Here is a 21,932-nt window from a genome sequence, read left to right on the forward strand (position 1 = left end):
AGGATCGCAACCCAGCTTACGGAGTGAAGCCGCGTCGCCATTGACGGAGAGCGCCGATTCCTTCCTGAAACAACCGATTGGCAACAATACCCGTGAGTAAGATCTGCAAAGTAAAGAGAACGGGACTTTCAAAGTATTTTAAGAAGATTAGGCTGAAAACGGAGAGGCAGAAATTAAGGAAGCCAGCCCTCCGGAATTGCATGACCGATCGAGCAAAGGAAAAAGCAAGCTATTTTTAAAGGGAACATCTCTGCTTAAAACTTTACCGAACTTTTGACATTTGAAAGATATCTTTCCCCCCCCCCCGACAGGCAGGAGAAGGGGGGGAGGAGGAAGGAAAATAATTTTATCTGCCAGAGGAAAAGGGATTAGAAGTGAAGCTCTCCACTGCCGAAAACTTTGAAAATGGTATAGGTGCTATATATTCTGAACAAAGAGCTAAACTAATTGTGAATGGTATGGTTATGGACGAAATCCCAATAGAAAAAGGGACACGACAGGGATGCCCATTGTCCCCTCTATTGTTTATATCAGCCCTGGAGGTACTGTTGAACATGATCAGAAGGGACCAGCAGGTAGAAGGAATAAGATTGGGAACAAAGCGTTATAAGTTGAGGGCATTTGCAGACGATCTAGTTTTGACTTTGCAACAACCTGAAGCCAGTACAAAAAGAGTTTTAGAACTTATTGAAGAATTTGGTCAAGTGGCAGGATTTAAATTAAATAAGCAAAAGACAAAGATGCTGGGGAAAAATCTGACGTTGGGGGAAAAAGAGAATTTTCAAAGGGAAACTGGTCTGGAAATAACAAAAAAAGTTAAATACCTGGGGGTGAATTTAACATCTAAAAATGTGAACTTATTCAAAGATAACTATGAGAAATGTTGGTTGGAAGTCAAGAAAGATTTTGACACATGGTCTAGGTTGAAACTTTCCTTGTTAGGCCGAATTGCTGTTATTAAGATGAATGTATTGCCGAGATTGTTGTTTTTATTCCAGACACTGCAAATTTTGGACAAGATGGACTGTTTCAAGAGGTGGCAGAAAGATGTATCTAACTTTGTCTGGCAGGGCAAAAAGCCCAGAATAAAATTTAAAATTGTAACAGATGCAAAAGATAGAGGGGGCTTTGCCCTGCCGGACTTAAGACTTTATTATGAAGCAGCAGCTTTTTGCTGGCTGAAACAATGGCTACTTCTTGAGAATACAGACATCTTAGATCTAGAAGGATATGATAATAATTTCGGCTGGCACGCATATTTATGGTATGACAAGGTAAAGGTGCACAGAGGTTTCAAAAACCACATTGTCAGGAAAGCATTGTTTAATGTATGGAACCGCTATAAAGATTTGTTGGAGGTGGTTGTCACCCCTGGAAGCCAAGGCGGTAAAAAAACTCAATATGGATTCAGATTGGCCAAAATATGGTGAAATTATAGAATATGATGGTGAAAAGATTAAATTACAGAGTATGGAGAAATTAAAACCTAAAGTCCGAGACTGGTTACATTACCAGCAGATTAATGAGACGTTCAAGCAAGACAGGAAAGTAGGATTTCAGAAGGAGAGGTCAAAGTTAGAAACAGAATTATTGGAGCCCAATACTAAGATTTTGTCTAGAATGTATAATTTGCTGCTGAAATGGAATACACAGGATGAAACAGTGAAATCAGCGATGATTAAATGGGCACAAGACATTGGTCATGAGATTATGTTTGCAGACTGGGAAAGGTTATGGAACACAGATATTAAATTCACGGCATGTAGTGCCTTGAAAGAAAACATAATGAAAATGATCTACAGGTGGTACATGACCCCAACCAGGCTAGCAAAGATATATCATTTGCCCAATAATAATTGCTGGAAATGTAATGAATGTGAAGGAACCTTTTACCACCTTTGGTGGACCTGCCCAAGGATTAAGGCCTACTGGGAGATGATCTATAATGAAATTAAGAAAATCCTTAAGTGGACATTTGCTAAGAAACCGGAGGCTTTTCTCTTGGGCATGGTTAGCCAAACGGTACGAAGGGAAGACAGAACATTCTTCATGTATGCAACCACGGCGGCAAGAATTCTACTGGCAAAGTATTGGAAGACTCAAGAACTACCCACTCTGGAAGAATGGCAAATCAAGGTGACAGAATTTTTGGGACTGGCTGAGATGACCGGCAGAATCCGTGACCAGAGGAGAGAGACGGTGGAAGAGGATTGGAGGAAGTTTAAAATTTATCTTAAGAATTATTGTAAAATTTTGGAATGTTGAAATGTCAAAAGGTATGAGATATAGAATTATAGCGGTTAAATTTGAAACATGAGAAAACTTAAGGAAAAAGAGTTTTGAATTTGAACAAAGGTTTGCTAAGAAATAATTTTCTAAAACTAAGGATGCAGTGAAGGGGAGGTTTGGGGAAGTCACATTATGTGTTAGTCTGTGTTGTTTTGTTGTTTTGTTGTTGTTGTTTTTGTCTTGTATGCTTTTGTTATTGTTTGGTGAAAATTAATAAAAAAAATTTTTTAAAAAAAATAGAAATGGGTGGAAATCAGCTTGAGCTGCTGTTTTCTCATGGCCACCACACACAGACATTGTTGTGAGAAATGGCCCTAAGAGGGTCAAATATAATATGTGCCAACAAATATGGGGGTTGGGGTGGAGAATGCACATAGCAGACACGTGGAAATAGTCTATTGTGTGGGATCCTCCCTCCCTCCCTCCCTCCCTCCTTCCTTCCTTCCTTCCTTCCTTCCTTCCTTCCTTCCTTCCTTCCTTCCTTCCTTCCTTCCTTTCTTCCCATGTAAAAAGTAAGATCCATCTAAATGACCAGAGGAATCAACTGAAAGATACTGAAACCCTACTAATTTAAAAACAAACATACACACTAAGCCTCAATAGACATGAAGTTACTCCTGAAAAGAACATAGTGTATCTTGGAGCTTATTTGTGGCAGTTCTTCCAGAATTCATTGTCAATAAGGATAATTTTTCACATAAGCCTTCTCATTGATTTCTCACACATGGCATTTTACTCAGCGCCTGCCATTGATTTTCTTTTCAGAACCCATCATTCTCCTCTCTGACTCTTTTGACAGCCTGCAACCCCACGGGAACTTCACTCATGAGCCCTGTGGGCATCATTATCACCTTGTGTTCTCCTTCTGATCAGCCTAGAGGCCCTTGCTTAGGAAGCCAAAAGGGTGTCCTGGCTCCGTCCCAAAACACAACAGCAGATGGTCTTACTTGTAAGCAGGGATAGGGTCTTTATTAAGACAGAGCAGCAGTACATTGTTGTGAGGTGGAAAGGTATGTCATGGGTATGTGAGCAAAGTAGGTTCTCGCCCTCATATTCCCATGGACTTGAGGGAGGATGAAAAAAGCTAACCATGCTGGGGCATTTTAAACATTAGCCTATACAACATGGGGACTACGTCCACAGAGGGGCTCTCCATACATCCAAGGGGTGAACATGTACATGCATGTAGAGTGGTACCTTGCTTTAAGAACAGCTTAGTTTATGAACAACTTGGATTAAGAAGGCTGCAAACACGGAAGTAGGTGTTTTGGTTTGTGAACTTTGCCTTGGAAGCAGAACATGTTCTGCTTCCTGTTGAGTGTGTTCCATTTGGAAATTAAGTCCCCCATTGCTATGGGAAAGCACATCTTGGTTTAAGAACACTTTGGTTTAAGAATGGACTTCCGGAACAGATTAAGTTTGTAAACCAATTATTTGACTGGTGGCAAAGGCATTGGTTGTGTGGGTCTTCTACTGTTGGCACTCTGGCATCCTGAAGAAGGGGGCGCTGCCAAATATCTGCCACAGCATCCAGCAAGGCAGCTGATAGACTGGTTCTTGGCATCCTTGTGTGCAAAAGAGGGGGGAATTATAATAAGCACCATGGTTGTTTACAGTGGGGGGGCAGTCCTAATCCCCTTCAGGGAGCCCCAGGAGTGCTAGTTGGGGGCCACCACAATCACAAGGAGCAGACACAGCTGCCTCCAAGACACAAGGTGAGCAAGTGATCCCCTCAAGCTGGTCAGGCAGCTTCCACAGATGCTCCAGTGGCACAGAACCATCACCTTCATTCTCTGTGCAAACCTCTGCTACCTCAGCCACAGGTAGGTCCCTGGCTCTGTTTTGGCTACTGCACACATCCTCCTCAAGAGCTGAGAGTTCTGGCCTTGGGGAGTGAGGGGCGAAAGGGTGTTGAATGGTTCAGGCCACTTGCTTCAGCATCCACACCCACAGACCTATCACAACTGTAAAGTTATGTCCCACTGTGCATAACAAACTGTTTCACAGGGCACAATCGCTGCAAAGATCTTCTCTAAGGTTCTGTCTGGAGTTTCCTTGAAGCCCATGCTTGAATGGACAAGTGCCTAGCCTCACTTTCTGATGGTGGAGCCCCCTCGCTTTCCATGGTGCACATACACCATACGTCCCAACATTTCTCTGATGAAAATAGACATCCTATTCAATAATTAATATTTATACCCCACCCATGTAACTGGTTTGCCCCAGCCATTCTGGGTGGCTTCCAACATATATAAAAACATAATAAAACATTAAACATTTCAAAACTTCCCTATACAGGGCTGCCTTCAGATGTCGTCCAAAAGTTGTATCCATACTTATCTCCTTGGTTTGGGGGTTTGCATAATGGCAAAAAGAATTACCGGTACAATATGAAGATCCAAGCAGTATGGTGATCAAAGGAAAGGAACAAATTTGGGGGGGGGAATGGGGTGCCAGGTGCTTCGGCCGCTGCGCTGCCAGAGCACAATTTCTGTTCTCATCCTGAAGCAAAGCTCTTAACCCGAGGTACTATTTCTGGGTTAGCGGAGTCTGTAACCTGAAGTGTATGTAACCTGAAGTGCATGTAACCCGAGGTACCACTGTATAGCAGTCTGGTAGTATTTAAAAATAAAAATACAAGAGACAGCTATCCCTCCTTTTACAACTTTCTCCAGGGGACTTTGTACTGTACAATGAAATAATCTGTCTGCCAATCTCTCATACAATGTATGGGGAACCCTGGGCTCTGCAGATGTCGATCTACAACTCTGTGAACCGCCCCGAGACCTGCGGTTATAGGGTGGTATACAAATATAATAAATAATTATAGTAAAATAGCTCCCATCAACCCCGTAAGCATGGCCAGGGATTATGGGAGTTGTAGTTCAGCAACAGAGAGAGAGAGAGAGAGAGCGCCAAATGTTTCCCACACCTGAATTACACCAATGATCTCTCCATTTTGGCATATAAGGGGTATATAAATTAATAAAGATTCGTGTGCCTGGCCTTTTCAATATGTCCTACTGGTGAGCAGGTCACCCACGGTCCACAGCTAAAGTACCTTCAGTTTTGGGGCAAAGGAGTTACCAATAAGCATATGGACATTATTCTGCTAGATGGTGACAATGAGGGGGTGCTTCTGGATGAGAGCAGCATAACTGAAAAACGAGACACCTTGATCAAGTGGAGCTATTTATTTCACTATTTCTTCACAAACATTTTCTAGTACTTTAACTGAATTTTACATTATCATCACTATGCTACAAATGGGGGCTTGAGGCTCTATTAAAACAATTTTTTTTAATGTAAGCGCACACCTGAAGATATAAGATTCAAAGCAACTGAACAAGTTCATGCATCTATTCATAAAGGAAAAAGTATCTAGGCTCCATTTTCCCAAAGAGAAGCATTTTGGATTTTTTAAACTTTGTAGACAGTTATCCCTAATGGGATGAATGGAAAATGTGATTTATTTGCCTATTTGTAATGAGGTTTATTTGATGTAACATCTACTTTCACATACTTAATTACAAACACATGTAGAAAAGTGGCTGGTTCTTTAAAATGCTTTATTGATTGTCTTATTCACAGAGCAGCTGTTAAGGCTGACATAAATTAATTTAGTTTGAAGTTGCAATCATTCTTTCCTCCAGTTAATATTGTGAAAATCAGGTGATATAAAGGGAAAAGATTGAGTTGGGTTGGTCATTGCTGAAATCTGTTTAGCACTCAGATGGTAAGTGCTAATGGATTATAGTTATGTTGTAGCTTGATATTAAATGGAAATAATGCATTATAGGAATTATTTTTTGGAGATGGAAGTTGTAGCAGGAGGAATTACATTAGTCAAATGCAACTTGTGGACTTGGAAAATATATTGTACTGAACTGGAACTCTGTTGTTCAGGACTATTTCACACTTCTTTGCAATATCTATTAAGTGAGTTGTATATTTTATATGACATTAGTCTATCTTACTGTAACAACTGTACCGCATATGCTTATCATGTTTGAGAGTGACAGCACCACAGAATATGTATTAGAGTCCTGTTTGTGTTGGGTTTGTTTGATCATAGATCTGACCTTGTTGTGGGCATCACACATGCCAACCCTTGCTGCTTTTGGTATAACCTACCTGGGAGGGCTGTTATGGTTAAAAACAGGTGAGACACGTATCCCACTTTGAGCTCCATGATGGAAGGGTGGACAACAAATGAGATGTCTTCAGGCCCTGAATCTTTTAAAGATCTAGCAACACTCTTGTACTGTCTCTCAATGACAGAATAAGAAGTGCCTGGCTGCCAGATCAGCGGAAGTCCCAACTAGTACAGCACCGCATACAAACCAGATGCCTATGGAAAGTTTGCAGTGGATTAGAAGAACTAGCTGCATTCTGAACCGAGCAGGCGGTAACTAGTTTTAGAATCAGTCCATCAGCTGACAGCCACTTCAATGGGGACCAGCGCTGGATTTAGCGGGGTGCAGGTGGTTCCTTTTGGGGACGCGGGTGGCGCTGTGGGTTAAACCACAGAGCCTAGGGCTTGCCGATCAGAAGGTCAGCGGTTCAAATCCCCGTGATGGGGTGAGCTCCCGTTGCTCGGTCCCAGCTCCTGCCAGCCTAGCAGTTCGAAAGCACGTCAAAGTGCAAGTAGATAAATAGGTAACGCTCCAGCAGGAAGGCAAATGGCGTTTCCGTGCGCTGCTCTGGTTTGCCAGAAGCGGCTTAGTCATGCTGGCCACATGACCTGGAAGCTGTACGCTGGCTCCCTTGGCCAGTAAAGAGAGATGAGCACTGCAACCCCAGAGTCGACCACGACTGGACCTAATGGTCAGGGGTCCCTTTTTTACCTTAGGTGGCTCCTTGGTACAGGGTGCCAAGCCAAGGGGTCACAAAATTAAGAAAATCCATAATTGAGAAGATTCATTTGAAGAAACCAAATTTTGGCCTCACACAGAGTGCCATATTATGACACATAGGAGATAACTCCTAGGGGCCAAGGTCCCTTTGCTCCCCCTAAAATATTTGAGCAGGCTGAGCCCCCCAAAGTTGATGGGCTTTGACATTTAAATGGGGGGTGTGGTGTGGCGTGTGATAAATTATGTGAGGTTCGAGCTGGTCTTTGACCGTAATGATGATGATGATGTGAGGTGGGGTCTACCTGCCGCCCCCTCAATATTTTATTCAGGCTGACACCCGATATGAAAGATTACTAAAGTCTGCCGTGTGGTGATGTATCATAACACTCTGCAGCTCCAGTCTGTGGGCCAGAGTGCGATGGCACCTTCACCCAACTGGGTCTTGGGGCTGGGGCTTGCCTGTGCCTTATTTTCCTTCTCTGCCTGTTGCTGCCTCCTCCCTGTGCCAGGCGCTGGCGGTGGGCATAGCTGTCAACTTTTCCCTTTTCTTGCAAGGAATCCTATTCGGAATAACGGAATTTCCCTTAAAAAAGGGAAACGTTGACAGCTATGGCAGTGGGGGGAGATGTGCCGGTTGCACCCCAGTTTCTGACGGGGGCCAATGCTGCTTGTTCCTCCCTCTGCTTTTCAGCATTGCAATATATCGCTACCGTATCCCAACATCACTATCACAATGTTGAAAAGTTGGTATCGTCTGCTTTTAAGGCCTGAGGGGCTTAGTCAGTAGGGACAGGGGCACTCCTAGGAATTTATTGGATTTCAAATCCCATGGAAGTGGGGGCAGGCGCGGACTTTGGTAATATGGCCCCCACCCAGAGCAGGACAAAATAGAATAAACAGGCATCGTTATCATTATTTTGTGCTTCCTTGGCTCGGGGCGGGTGAGGCGCCCGCGCGGCCCCGGATCCGGCGCTGGTGGAGGAAGCGAGTTTCCCCGACGGGCCGAGCTGCCCCTGCGGATCCCGCTGCCTGAGGCAGCCGCCTCCCCACGCCCTCGGTGGCAAGCAGAGGCTGAGGAGGCGCCGGGCGCGGGGCTCCCGTCCCCTTGCCCGCAGCCGTCGGGGAAGGCGTCGGGCCGGGCTCCGGGTCTCGGCGGGGCCGGCCGGCAGAGGGCGGCGCTGCGCCTGGCCTGGGCGTGGAAGCCCTGCTGGCACGTTGTTTCCCACGCCGCGCGTCCGCGCCGCGCTCCCGCCTCCATCTCGGCTCGCTCCCTGCCGTCCTCCGCCTCCGCGCCCGCCTCGCCTGCCAGACTCGCATCCCTGCCCGGCGGCGGCGGCGGCGCAGCGGAGGCCGAGCATGGCGCCAGCAGCGGCTGGCGGGGCGCGCGGAGGAGCGTCGGGCCGGGCAGCCCCGCTGGGTGTGCTGCTGCTGCTGGCGCTGGGCGCCTCCTGGGCGGCGCGCCCGCCGGACCGGAGCGGGCGCCAGAGACGCGGCAGCCCGCGGGACGAGGCGGGCGGCCTGCGGGGTCGCGCCGGCGGGGGAGCTCCGGAGGCGGCCTCGCTGCTCACCACCTCCTTCGTGCTGAAGGGCGACGCGGCGCACAACCAGGCGATGGTGCACTGGACGGGCGAGAACAGCAGCGTAAGTGCGGCTCCCCCCGCCGGGCGGCTCAGCCCCTCCCTCGCTCGCCCTGCAAAAGAAAAGAATGGGTTTTTTTGGGGGGGGGTTGCAGTCACGTGTCAGACTGGGAGGCGGCAGGGGGGACCCGACCCCGGGGCATGTCCAGGGCATGTCTGGGTGCCCGGCTCTGGCAGCGGAAGAGTTAACCCGAGGGCGACGGGTTGCCGATTCAGACTTCTTCCGAGACTCCCCCCGCCGCCAGCTGAGCGAGCGAGAAGCCCCTTCATCCCTCTGCCGGGGCGGAAAGGGCTTCGCCTCGGGGCTCCGCGCCGCCTCTCGCCTTCCGACGCCTGCTTCGCGAGGCGCGCGCGCCTTGGCTTGGGGATTGGACGGGGATTCCTTGGGATCCTGCGCGGCGCCGGCTGGAAACACCGGGAGACCCAGAATAGGTTGCGGCGAAACAATGGGAGACGCCCCCGCTCTCTTCTCCCACTCCGTCTTTTGGTGCTGTCAAACTCGCCTCTCGCGGAAATGTATTGTCTGTCTAAATGCCCCTGGCAATTAATCTAATCGTGATTTACCGTTTTTCAGATTTTTTTGGTTAACTTTGCTGCATGCAATGCACATTCTCTGGCAGACCTCCTTTGCAATGTCTTATTTTGAAATGTATAATATTTTAGTTTCCCGTTAATTTTTATGTATACTTTATATCTGACTTTCTTTGGTATTGCTTTATTTTGGAATGTTTTCATTGGTGTTTTAATGTAGGCTGTAAGCTACATTGAGGTTTTTTCCTTAACAATATAAGGCAGTATAGAAATTAGATTACTGGTGATTAGATTCCTGGTGAGCCTTCCACATGGTCATAGAAAAATGATGCATGATCCGCCAAAGAGCTTCATGCTTGCCACAACACCTGTCCTCTACATCTTCTTAAGAATGCCATTTCCTTTCCCTTGGGAGTTGTTTCAGAGGCATAGGACCACGTTGTCACACACATGGGAAAAGTGTCTTGCTGGTCACACACAAAGTTGCCCTGGGCAGGGAGGTCACTGGGTGTTTGAGGGAATCTAGTGCTTTGCTGTGGTTATTGGGAGCAAGTGAAGTTGAGGTTGTGAGCACCAGCGTGGCTGCAAGATGCTTGAGTGGTAGATGTGCTTGGGTCCCTCTTGGGCCCAGTGAATGGTCTGGAGAACACATTGCTGGATCACGACTGAATTACTTGGGCATGTAATCCCCATGTAAGCTGGATGGTGGATATTTAAATTAAAACACACCCCAGACAATTTGCTTCCTTTGGCAGAGCAGCAAATGGCTCCTTCTCCCAACCAAGACCAGCTGATTTGGGGTTTCATGAAAAGGCTGCAAATTGCCAGTTGTTTAATTCCTTATTGCATTTTTGTTCCCAGGGAGAAGCACTTGTATGATTTTCTGCCTCATGTGCCAAAATAATTTGGGTTACCTTGACTTGGTTTGTTGGGGGGGTGGGGCAAAGGGGTATCCTTTTTTGTTCTGTATTAGCAAAAGTGAAGCTCTGCTTCCAGCCAAGAAAAGGTGGTTAGTCACAAAGTTATTTTTGTACCTGAGTAGGAAATCCCATCCCATGAAAACCCCTGTTTTTTTCTTTCCTGGCTGTAAAAATGACAATAGTTTGCTGTCTTTTTGTGACAGCCAAAGCCACCTGCCCAAGGTGGATGCACCTCTCTACCTAATGCTATGGCTAGCTCTGACACACATGTGCACTTACATGCATCCTTAGAAATACAACATCCATTGCCTATTTGAAAGCCATTTCTTACACTCTGAGGTAGCAAGAATACTTAATGTACTACAAATCTAATAAGTTCTTGGTGGTGGGAGGGACACATTGAGTTTCCCAGTGATTATATGATAGTATTATTAGCTAACCCACAACCTCTCTGGCAATTCTGGAGGACAACTCATTTCTGTGGAGGTTGAGGATTTGATGATGGTAGAAAGCTCACTTAAGATACTCCTTAAAACTGTATTTCCTCTCCCTTTCTATGTCCAACTGAGTGGCAACGTATTTCTAAAGGGATGGTCTAGTGGTGGGGCTCAAGGCAACATTGCAATCCCAAGTGCTTTGAGGTAGGTCAACTGCAATTCTATAACTATTGGAAAGAAGAACATTTGTAGATCTTGAAACCAAGGCCAACATTGTCCATTTGGATCTATTAAGTGTATTCATTCACCTCCACATGGTTCCATCCTTATTTCAGACATCGTGATGTATCAATATATCGCCCAGCCCTATTCTACTTGACTGTTTGGTGCCACCCTTTTTCATAATCTTCCACCATAGAAGATATAAGTTCAGAAGTGATTGGAGCATCAGATCTCCTTAACCAGTTTTCTGCTGGTGTGGACAGAAAGCAGTGAAAGGGAGGTCATACACACACAATGCTCTTTTCTGAACAGCACTAGCATTGCATTGGGGGACTGCGCTCTCAGTGAGGGATTCTTCAGGACTTACTTAAAGATTCCTCCTATGCCCACATGGGGGATTGGTGGTTCTTGGAGACTAATAATATGTTTGAACCATTGCCTCATGCTTGCCTTTTGTTTGTTCCTCTTCGTTTCCATACTGTTCAGGAGATACTGATTTTTAAATCACCAAGGAAATGATGATTTTTAACTAAATTAATTTTCCCGTTTTGTAAACCATGTATTTCCTTCGCAGATCTGCACACTGATAATCACACATCAATTAAAGTATAGTTGTTGTGAGTAAATAAATAAATAAATAAATAAATAAATAAAGTCTTTGTACTCCCTAGGTCATGCAGCCAACAAGCCAATTGCCCTCTCACAGAGTGATGTCTGCTTACAGACAATAAGGACAAATCGTGGAATTGCTGGATTTTTCTTTGGCATTATCGGAACATATGGAAGAACACTAAGGACAAGCTAGTGTCTTTAAATGCAGACTTAACCCAGTCACAGGGCTAGGGCTGTGTAGGTGAAGATGAAGAATCACCATTCCTACCACGCATGCCCCTGTTGTACTTCAAATTACACCCCCTCTTCTTGCTTTATTTGTGATTGGGGAAATTCAACATTTACTGTCACAAGTAGTTTGACCCTAAGCAGGATTATACCATGTGTTTCTCATATATCCTTGTGCAGGGCCAGATTGAAGTTTGATGAGGCCCTAAGCTACTGAGGGTGATGGGGCCCTTTATATGTCTAGCTGTCCTTTGTCAACAACAAATTGTCGCTGTTTTTTGTGTTGAATATATGCTATATGGTAATTTATCGACCTAATAGGTATCTAAAGCCTGTTGCTGTATATAGGTTTTATTTTTTTGTTTTTTATGTTATATTTTGGAAATGTACATCCAGGGTTTTTCCCTTTAAATTTTTTTGGGGCCCCCAAGAGAGTGGGGCCCTAAGCTATATACGTTTAGCTTATACGTAAATTCGGCACTGTCCTAGGGCATTCCTTGGGAAAACAACAGATGCATCCTCAAGGATTATCCTTGCCTCCCTTTCCTAAAATCCCAGGTTGTGTTTTTTCTTTTATTTTCAAAATTCAGACATTTTGTTGTGATCCACCCCCACCCGAATGTAGCCAGCTTACAAAAATGCTCTGGGAATATCCTTTGGTGGTATCCAGTCTTACAAGCAATTTAAGGAGCTGAAATGATGTTATACATCTGTGCCAGCAGCTTGTTCATTACCTTCAGCTTCTGCTTCGTCTTTGTGTGATGGAAGATTCAAAGGGATAGAAGTGGTGGGGCAATAAAATATTTATCTGACACATAGGCACATATGCATTAACCTTTTCACTCCTGTTAGTGCTTGCTGGCAATATGCTGTGAAACCACAGAATTTGCTGATGGCAGAGAAGTGGCAGAACCACCAGCACCGATTTCGGGCAGGATCACACCAAAGTCAGCACCGATGGCAGACTGGGACATTGCCAAGCATGAACTCCAGGTGCTGCTTAGAATGACAGAATCATATAGTTTAAAATACAAAATAGAAATCTAAAATGAAATGCTGTTGTTGTTTAGTCGTTTAGTCGTGTCCGACTCTTCGTGACCCCATGGACCAGAGCACAACAGGCACTCCTGTCTTCCACTGCCTCCCGCAGTTTGGTCAAACTCATGCTGGTAGCTTCAAGAACAATGTCCAACCATCTCGTCCTCTGTCGTCCCCTTCTCCTTCTGCCCTCCATCTTTCCCAATATCAGGGTCTTGTCCAGGGAGTCTTCTCATGAGGTGGCCAAAGTATTGGAGCCTCAGCTTCAGGATCTGTCCTTCCAGTGAGCACTCAGGGCTGATTTCCTTAAGAATGGATCGGTTTGATCTTCTTGCAGTCCATGGGACTCTCAAGAGTCTCCTCCAGCACCATAATTCAAAAGCATCAATTCTTCAGCGATCAGCCTTCTTTATGGTCCAGCTCTCACTTCCATACATCACTACTGGGAAAACCATAGCTTTAACTATACGGACCTTTGTTGGCAAGGGGATGTCTCTGCTTTTTAAGATGCTGTCTAGGTTTGTCATTGCTTTTCTCCTAAGAAGCAGGCGTATTTTACTTTTGTGGCTGCTGTCACCATCTGCAGTGATCATGGAGCCCAAGAAAGTAAAATCTCTCACCACCTCCATTTCTTGCCCTTCTATTTGCCAGGAGGTGATGGGACCAGTGGCCATGATCTTGTTCCCCCCTCCCCCCAAGAAAACCTAAGATCAAAAAATGAATAGAACCATAGAATCTTAGAGCTGGAAGGTGTCCAAGTGTCATCTAGTCCAGTGTTCCCCACAATGCAAGCATCTAGGCTAAAGCTTCCACGACAGACGGCCATCCAACCTCTTCTTCAAAACAAACCTCCAAGGAAGGAGAGTCCACCTCCTCTTGTGGGAATCTTCACCTGCCAGACAAGGAAGGAGCCAGTCTGGCTTCTGCAGAGAGGGGGCACCAAAATGAGGCACAGTAGAGACTATGGTGGTTTTTTAAATGATACTTGGTTTATTTACACATCTATACAACCTGAACCTAGATGGAGGGATTGCAGATTATTCACATCCTATGGGGATCTGGCTTCCCCCTTCAGGGTAGCATTGCATTCAAAGGGCAGCAAAAAGCCACCCTCTGTGTCTCTTTGTTCCAGCTAGTCCTGCCCAGCTCACTTGGACTTCTGCCCCATCTTCTCATTTTCTCTGCCAACCAACTCCAAGGACCTCCCCAAGCCCACGGCATTCAAAGCTGAAGCCCTAAACCTTCCATTTTCCTCTTTCCACTAGCACCCAGCCAAGAAGGGGCACCACTCCCCTTTGCTCTCCCGTGGTTTCCTGGATGGCCACCCCTGGCTTTTGTCCTCTGCTAATGGCCCAGCCAGCCAGCCAGCTCTACCTGGGCACCGTGACTCTTTAGCATAACTCAGCGGTCGGCCAGATGCAGCCCACAAAGACTGTTTTACCGGCACATGAGCCGCCTGCGCAGATACCGGAAATCGCATCTGCGCATGTCTAGACACTGAAAATTGCTTCTGTGCAGGCATGATTTTTGGTGTCTGGGTATGTGCAGGTATGATTTCTGGCACCACGGACATGTGCAGACGTGATTTCCAGCGTCACGCTGCACCAGTCTTGGCCACGGGCAATCTCCGTGGGAGTGATCCGGCCCATGGCAGGTAAACCTTGCTGACCCCTGGCATAACTAAATCCAGAGGGTTTCCCTGTCTGGCAAAGTTTAATCAAACCTTGATTAATTCTAACTTTTACTAAATCCAGGAGCTGTGGGGAGGAGTTGGCACATAGGAATTTAGGGGAATGAGGCCCCCTCCACAAACTCATAACAATATATATGTTAAGTAACTCTTAGGGGGATACCCCCCCCAATGCCCAGTCTAGTGAGCATGCTTTGTTGCCATGGAACGAGGACTGACTGCTTAGGAGGAAGAGGAAATAGAATGAAGTGCCTGGAACCCTGAACAGAAGCACTTCACACTGCAATGTTTTGTTGCAGGTGACACATGTATTCTTTAATCCTGTGATCTGTTAAACTAGAGGCTGATACTGGGTGTGCCCCCCTTCCTTTCAGAGATCAGGAAGCAGTTTGCAACAGGGATTGTTGTTTAACAATCCCGTTGTTAGACTAAAAAGAGGTGTTAAGGTTTCTGAACATTTTCTTCTTTTTCCAGAAAATGCCGATGGTAAAGAGAGGAGACCATTTTTAAATCCACATAATAGACATTTCCTTTTGTTTATTACATTGCTGATGGTTTCTGTTTTCAGTTTTTATTCTGTACCCCTCCCCATCCCATTTTCACAACTGGTAAAAACTAAGATAGGAGCTGTTGGATGTAGCAGCTCCGCCTAGTAGGTGCTGTTATCGTTTCAATAAAATGAAGACCATTTTACTCCTTTACTCTATCACAGTGTTTCCCAACCTTGTGCCTCCAGCTGTTTTTGGACTACAATTCCCATCATCCCTTGCCACTGGTCTTGCTAGTCAGGGATGATGGGAGTTGTAGTTCAAAAACAGCTGGAGGCACAAGGTTGGGAAACACTGCTCTATCATATAGTATGCTTTTATGTGCAAAGTTATACACAATGTTGGTCATGTTCTTAATGTCGTAAAGTAAGTTTGCATCTCATATGCAGTTACAGTGGTACCTCAGGTTAAATACGCTTCAGGTTACAGACGCTTCAGGTTACAGACTCTGCTAACCCAGAAATGGTTACCTGAGGTACCACTGTATTTGTTTCTTACGTTTCAGTCTCTTCCAACATTTCCATTTTTTGTGCCTTCAACATTTCTGAAAATCTTACATCTGTGGCCAAGGAAGAGAAAGGATTTTCCTGTGCTGGAAATCTTTTTCCTTCCAACCTCTCTTCACCACCATTAACCTTTTTGCTCCCAGGTCCCCATTCTTCACCTGTGTTGACACTGGGAGGAGATCTAGATTGTGCCTTGCATCTTTAATATTTTAATAAAAATAGAAATAGTTCCATGTTACAGCTTCATAGTTTATGTTTGATGCTTATTTGAATTTATCTTTCATGTAATAAACATATTCCATATAGTCGTTGCTAATAAACCCTGGGATTACCTATGCTCTACTTTATGAAGGCTTGATACAGAGTGAGCTCCACTTTTAAAAACCAGTCCCTTCTTCCATCTGTCTTCACAATAATTATCAGTTGTGAGTATTTTGGACATGGTTTCCATTTTTACAGAAGCAAATTCTGAGTACAACCGTTTCTGAAGACGGTTGTCCCACTTTTCATTGCTGCCAAGGGATGACGGAGGCATTGAGAGAAAGGTTTCAGACTTAAAATTCTAAAGTGGTGGCTTTGTTATAGTGCAGTGCGAAGGAGGGGTTTTGGTGCTCTTCCTCCGGGGCGAGAGTAGGGTTGGGGAGAAAGCAATTATTGTCTCTTGCCCATGGGCCCATTGAAAAACCAGCCTAGATTAGGTGACTTTAAAAAAGATTCAACATCATCCCCTGTGGATCATACTATGTCTATCACTGTGCCAGATTCCAAATGAAAAATTAATAGACTTGGCCCTGCCTGCAGGCTTACAACTGAGAAAACTCAACACATGAGGGAAAAGGAAATGGGATAATGTGTCAAAAGTTAATTAGGAAAAACAGAGACTGCTGGCAGTGAAGGGGAGACTGATTATTTACACCAGAGCTTTCCACACTGTGTGACACATTAGTGTGTTGGCGTGTCACACAAATGCTCCCTGCTCTCCTCCCAGGGCTGGAAAGGGGTACGTTTACCTCTGGTTTGCTAGTAAAACCGAATTACTGTGTCACGAAATGATGCAGGTCTAAAATGTTTGCCAACAACATGAAAAGTTTGGAAAGCTCTGGTCTAGACGGACCAAAGGTCTGACTTGATGTGGGGAGGCTTCTTATGTTCTCAGCTGGATATTCACAGTTTGAATTCTACACAGGAAAGGACAAAGGGACAATGAAGCTTATTTTGATGCTGGGGAATTGTTGTTATTTTTGTTTCTATATATTTATTAAATTTGCTAGTCACTTTATCCTGCCCAGGGCAACCCAAAGCAACTTACAACCAACCAACCAACGAAACCAACAATAAATCCCACATAAATACATTAAACTGAGAGGACAGAGAAATACATTAGAAACACCCCACCCTCTTCTAAAAGGTTAAAGTTATAGTTAAAGGCCAAATGCCTGATTATAGGGGAAAGTTTTTGTAACAAAGGTGCTAGGCGAGCCTCCCTAGGGAGAGCATCCCACAAGCGAGGATGCACCCCAGAAAAGGCCTGTTCTCGTGTTGTCAACCTCCGAAACTCTCATGGAGGGGACACATGAAGAAGGAGCTCAGAAGATGATCACAGGACGCGGGTTCATATGGGGAGAGACAGTCCTTGAGGTATTTTGGTTTTGGGCCATTTAAGGCTTTATAGGTCAAAAAACCAGCATCTGAATTGGGCCCCAAAATTAATTGGCAGCCAGTGCATAGTTCAGCTTAGGAAGCTCTAATGTAGTATTTCAGCACATAAAGAAAAAATGTGTGATAAAAATAGTACAAAATACTAGATATTAATGCAGCTCATTGAATAACCACTGCTACAGAGAAAGAACTTAGACTAAAGGTTACTGGTGACAGTGAATACCAAAAATGTACATTATCAGTATTTAGGATGTTTGATGTAGGGAAGATTTAGGAAACTGAAACAAATAAATTGTATGTTTCCTCTTTAAATTGAGCTCCATGCCAAGTGTCAAGGAAAATTTAAATTGAGTACTGGTATGATTGCAGAAGGAAACTGTATCTATTGTATTTTATGCTTATAAATTAATAAGCTGGTAGGCTGTGGCTTTTTCATTGCCCCTTGCCAAAACACAGCCATGGTCTGCTACATAGATACCTGAGGTTTACAAAGGACTGTATATCTGTGAACTCTGTATCGGCAGTTTTTCAGGTTTTACCACTCTTCTTGGTCGCAGTTCCCAGGATTTCTACCTTCATGTCAATGGAGTCATTCCTTTGAGCACTAATATGATAGAAGCATTGTGAACGTAATTTTGGAGCATTTTGTTACCATTAGCATTTACTTTCATAATAATTTACCAAACATGGCATATGGCAGATATTTCTAAAAATTCTGGTGGGAGGTATTGGGGCAGAGAGCAAGAGCCCAGGGTGTATTCAGAGGTGGAGAATATTGCATTAGTTTTCTTGATTATAATGCTAGCACTTCTGTCCTGTTTTCTAATGATTCTTTCACACTGCAGTACCTGTTGTATTATGAATTTGTGGCTTTTTAACCAATATACCGGCATGACATGCTGAATTTCATTCACACCCATGGCCATGGTGTGACACAACAATGAACAACCTTGGATGGTTTTCTATTCCCTCAGCCTTCTTCACACACATGCTTCTGTTGCCCCCATGCCCACCCCCGTGAAAACAGCAGGAAAGAACACTATGCTGACATACTGCCCAAAATTTCGTAACTTTGCCCCCCTTTATTTTTTGGGTTAAGGGGATCAAATAACACAGAAATAAGTGCTAAACACGCACTATATCCCATTAGTTTTACAGTGTTAAAACTACAGTGGTACCTTGGGTTACATACGCTTCAGGTTACATACGCTTCAGGTTACAGACTCCTCTAACCCAGAAATAGTGCTTCAGGTTAAGAACTTTGCTTCAGGATGAGAACAGAAATCGTGCTTTGGTGGCGCGGCGGCAGCGGGAGGCCCCATTAGCTAAAGTGGTGCTTCAGGTTAAGAACAGTTTCAGGTTAAGAACGGACCTCCGGAACAAATTAAGTACTTAACCTGAGGTACCACTGTAATTTCTCCTGTTTCTGTCTCTCACGTGAGATCTGACCATTCACAGGTCTAAAGCTAAAGAAGCTCTTACATTAGAGGGAAATCTCCTGACACCAGCTACTGGTCTTGTCCAGGACCTGTCACATATGGACTCTGTTGTACCTTCCTCTAAATTCTGGAAAGGAAGGAAATCCAGATATCCCTGTTGTCCCTCCTGGTGATTACTTTTGTGGGGGAACACAGATAGATCCACAGGAGGCAGCGTCTTTGTGGGTCCCTGGATTGAACGGTGATTTCTTTGATTTTGACTGTTTGAAGCTGATGGCCGTCTTAACAAGAATTATTTAAAAGCAGCTTGCATTCCCAGTGGAATGCATGTAGCCAGACAACTGATCACCCAGTTGCCAGCAGTCTGAGGAATAAGGTAGGATGAAAGCGGAGGCGGCACAGCTGCAGCGGCCTAATGAGGATTGGTGGCGGCAGCGAGTGTTGAGGCATGAGCATGACACCCAGAGCTGTGCTACGTGTCAGAGGAGATGGAAGCAGCTCCAGTTGGATTTTATTATTCTGTGTAAGTTACCTTGAAGCAGAGCCAGCCCAAGAGGCTATCCACAAGATGCGCACATACACACTGCCAGGGAAGAAGGGATGAGGGAAGATGTACATCAGAAACAAGGGTCGGAGGAGACCAGAAGCACCTTCTATTCACCATGAGGCTGCTGTAGAGGTGGCATTGTGGAGGCTGCCAGGAGGCAGCAGATCTGGCCTCCAAGGACTGTGTGGCACCTGTTGCTGCCACAGTGGCAGCAGCAGGTGATGCATTTGGTGGGGGCTGAATCTGCTGTCCCTGCCGATCCTGTCACCTGAGGTGGTTGTCTCACCCTGTCCTGCCTTGAAGGTCCTTCTGGATTGAAAGGTGAAGAGAAACAACTAACTAAAATAGGCAGATGGTGGTGGCTGCTCTAATGGAGAGCTTCTGTGGTGTAGTGCGATGAAAGTTCCAGACTAGGACTGGAAAGACCTGAGTTCAAATCTTCAGTCAGCCATTAGCTCACTGAGTTACCTGGGGCAGTCAGCCTAAGCAACCATAGCCCATGGAAAACATTGCATTACACAGATCCCTTTACTTTCTTTAACCTAGATATCCACTAGACTGCAGCATTAAACCCCAATCTAACCATATTTGCTGCTGAAAACCTGTGTTTGTCAACTGTGTTTTTAAACTGCTCGAGCCTGTTATTCTCTGTGTCAAGCAAGAGTCACTTTTGCTTAATTTGTTAATCATTGTATTAAATCAGAAAATGATTTATCTAGATAGGGCATTTGAATATGTGCATGTTGGTGAGGTTTTAGGGTGGAGGTTTCTGGCTTCAGCTTCCAGGCATAAGGGCAGTTAAAGAATCCATTTAGCCAAACAGATTAGGCATATTTTCCATAGTTGCCACTGGTATCTAATTCAAAGCTTCAAACTGTAACTCTTTATTAAGTGATTCTTGAGTTTTCCAGATACAGTGGTACCTCAGGTTACATATGCTTCAGATTCCAGACTCTGCTAACCCAGAAATAGTACCTTGGGTTAAGAACTTTGCTTCAGGATGAGAACAGAAATCGTTCTGTGGCAGCGCGGCGGCAGTGGGAGGCCCTATTATCTAAAGTGGTGCTTCAGGTTAAGAACAGTTTCAGGTTAAGAACAGACCTCCAGAACGAATTAAGTTCTTAACCCGCTGTATTGCTAATAATAATTAATAGTCTCTTGTGTTGACTAATGCCTGGCTGGAATATTTTCTGGGACTCTTTTATAAGCCGCTCTGAGGTTCTCACACCATACATTTGCAGTGCTATTGCATCACTTTAATAGTCACGGTTTCCTCCTAAGAATTCTGGGAACTATAGTTTGTTAAGGGCACTGAGAATTGTTAAGAGACTCCTATTCAGAGCTACAACTAATCCCTCTTCACAGGAAACTGGGGAAGTGTAGCTCTGTGAGGGGAATATGGGTCTCTCAATAGCTCTTGGCACCCTTAACAAACTACAGTTCCCAGGATTCTTTGGGAGAAGCCACTGTTAAAGTGATATAGTAATGCTTGGTGCAGGTGTGGGCTTAATTGCTCCATAACTGCTTAAATGAAAAATCTTCCACTCAAAAGCTTTCAATATCAGTAAATAATACAGCAGTGTGGTGTAGTGGTTAAGAGCGGTAGTCTTAATCCGGGGAACCAGGTTCGCGTCTCCGCTCCTCCACCTGCAGCTGCTGGGTGACCTTGGGCCAGTCCCACTTCTCTGAAGTCTCTCAGCCCCACTCACCTCACAGAGTGTTTGTTGTGAGGGAGGATGGGAAAAGGAGATTGTTAGCTGCTTGGAGACTCCTTCGGGTAGTGATAAAGCGGGATATCAAATCCAAACTCTTCTTCTTCTTTAAAAACAATGGTTTTTTCCCCATAATACTGATTATCCTGTGGATGTTAGTACCTAATATATGCACTGGCGGAGGAACAGGAGTGCGGAGGGAGCGGACCGCCACCGGCACCACTATTCCGGTAGGGTGCCACCCCAGACACACGTTGCCACCCTCCTGCGCGCCGGGCGCCATGCCCCCACAGGCAGCGCATCACGCTCCCAGAATGTGTGCCATGCCCCTGGGATGCACGCCCCGCCCCCCGGGGGGCACCAGCCACATCCCGCCTTCTCTCCGCCCCTGGTAGCAAAGCATGCAGCTTCACCACTGAATATATGGCCCACATTTGGTGGTGATAGTAAGTGACAGCCCACTTGCCAAAATGGATTGTAAAGTTCTAAAATTATAGTTTTGTAATATTATTGAATAGTATGAAGTAACCAATAAATTAATCTTTTCTTTCTTTGAGCATTATGCATTTCTGACCTTATTTCAATAATATAATTTATTTATTTATTGTAGACTCTCACAGAAGTTCAATTTAGCAGAGAAATAATTTATCATATTCAAAACAAAAAAATTGTGGAGTAGTGTGTTGCTTTTAGGCTGAAATCTGACACACACACACACACACACACACACACACACACACACATATACTGACATGGGAGTAAAGGTAAAGGTAAAGGTACCCCTGCCCGTACGGGCCAGTCTTGACAGACTCTGGGGTTGTGCGCCCATCTCACTTAAGAGGCCAGGGGCCAGCGCTGTCCGGAGACACTTCCGGGTCACGTGGCCAGCGTGACATCGCTGCTCTGGCGAGCCAGAGCCGCACACGGAAACGCCGTTTACCTTCCCGCTGGTAAGCGGTCCCTATTTATCTACTTGCACCCAGAGGTGCTTTTGAACTGCTAGGTTGGCAGGCGCTGGGACCGAGCAGCGGGAGCGCACCCCGCCGCAGGGATTCGAACCG

At 45.2% G+C, this 21,932-nt stretch overlaps 1 protein-coding gene across 1 annotated transcript in view; it reads left to right on the plus strand.

The window, feature by feature from the left end:
* Window positions 1–8,647: 8,647 nt before the first annotated feature.
* SORCS2 (sortilin related VPS10 domain containing receptor 2) overlaps window positions 8,648–21,932 on the plus strand; it is a 119,839-nt gene continuing 106,554 nt past the window's right edge. Inside the window, exon 1 of the mRNA XM_081917757.1 lies at window positions 8,648–8,786. Within this exon, the coding sequence (XP_081773883.1) occupies window positions 8,757–8,786 (30 nt within the window). The 5' untranslated portion in view covers window positions 8,648–8,756. The remainder of the gene's footprint in view (window positions 8,787–21,932) is intronic.

The sequence above is a fragment of the Podarcis melisellensis genome, assembly GCF_964234715.1.
Source record: "Podarcis melisellensis genome assembly, chromosome: 7".
In the NCBI taxonomy this organism is placed as follows: Eukaryota; Metazoa; Chordata; class Lepidosauria; order Squamata; family Lacertidae; genus Podarcis; species Podarcis melisellensis.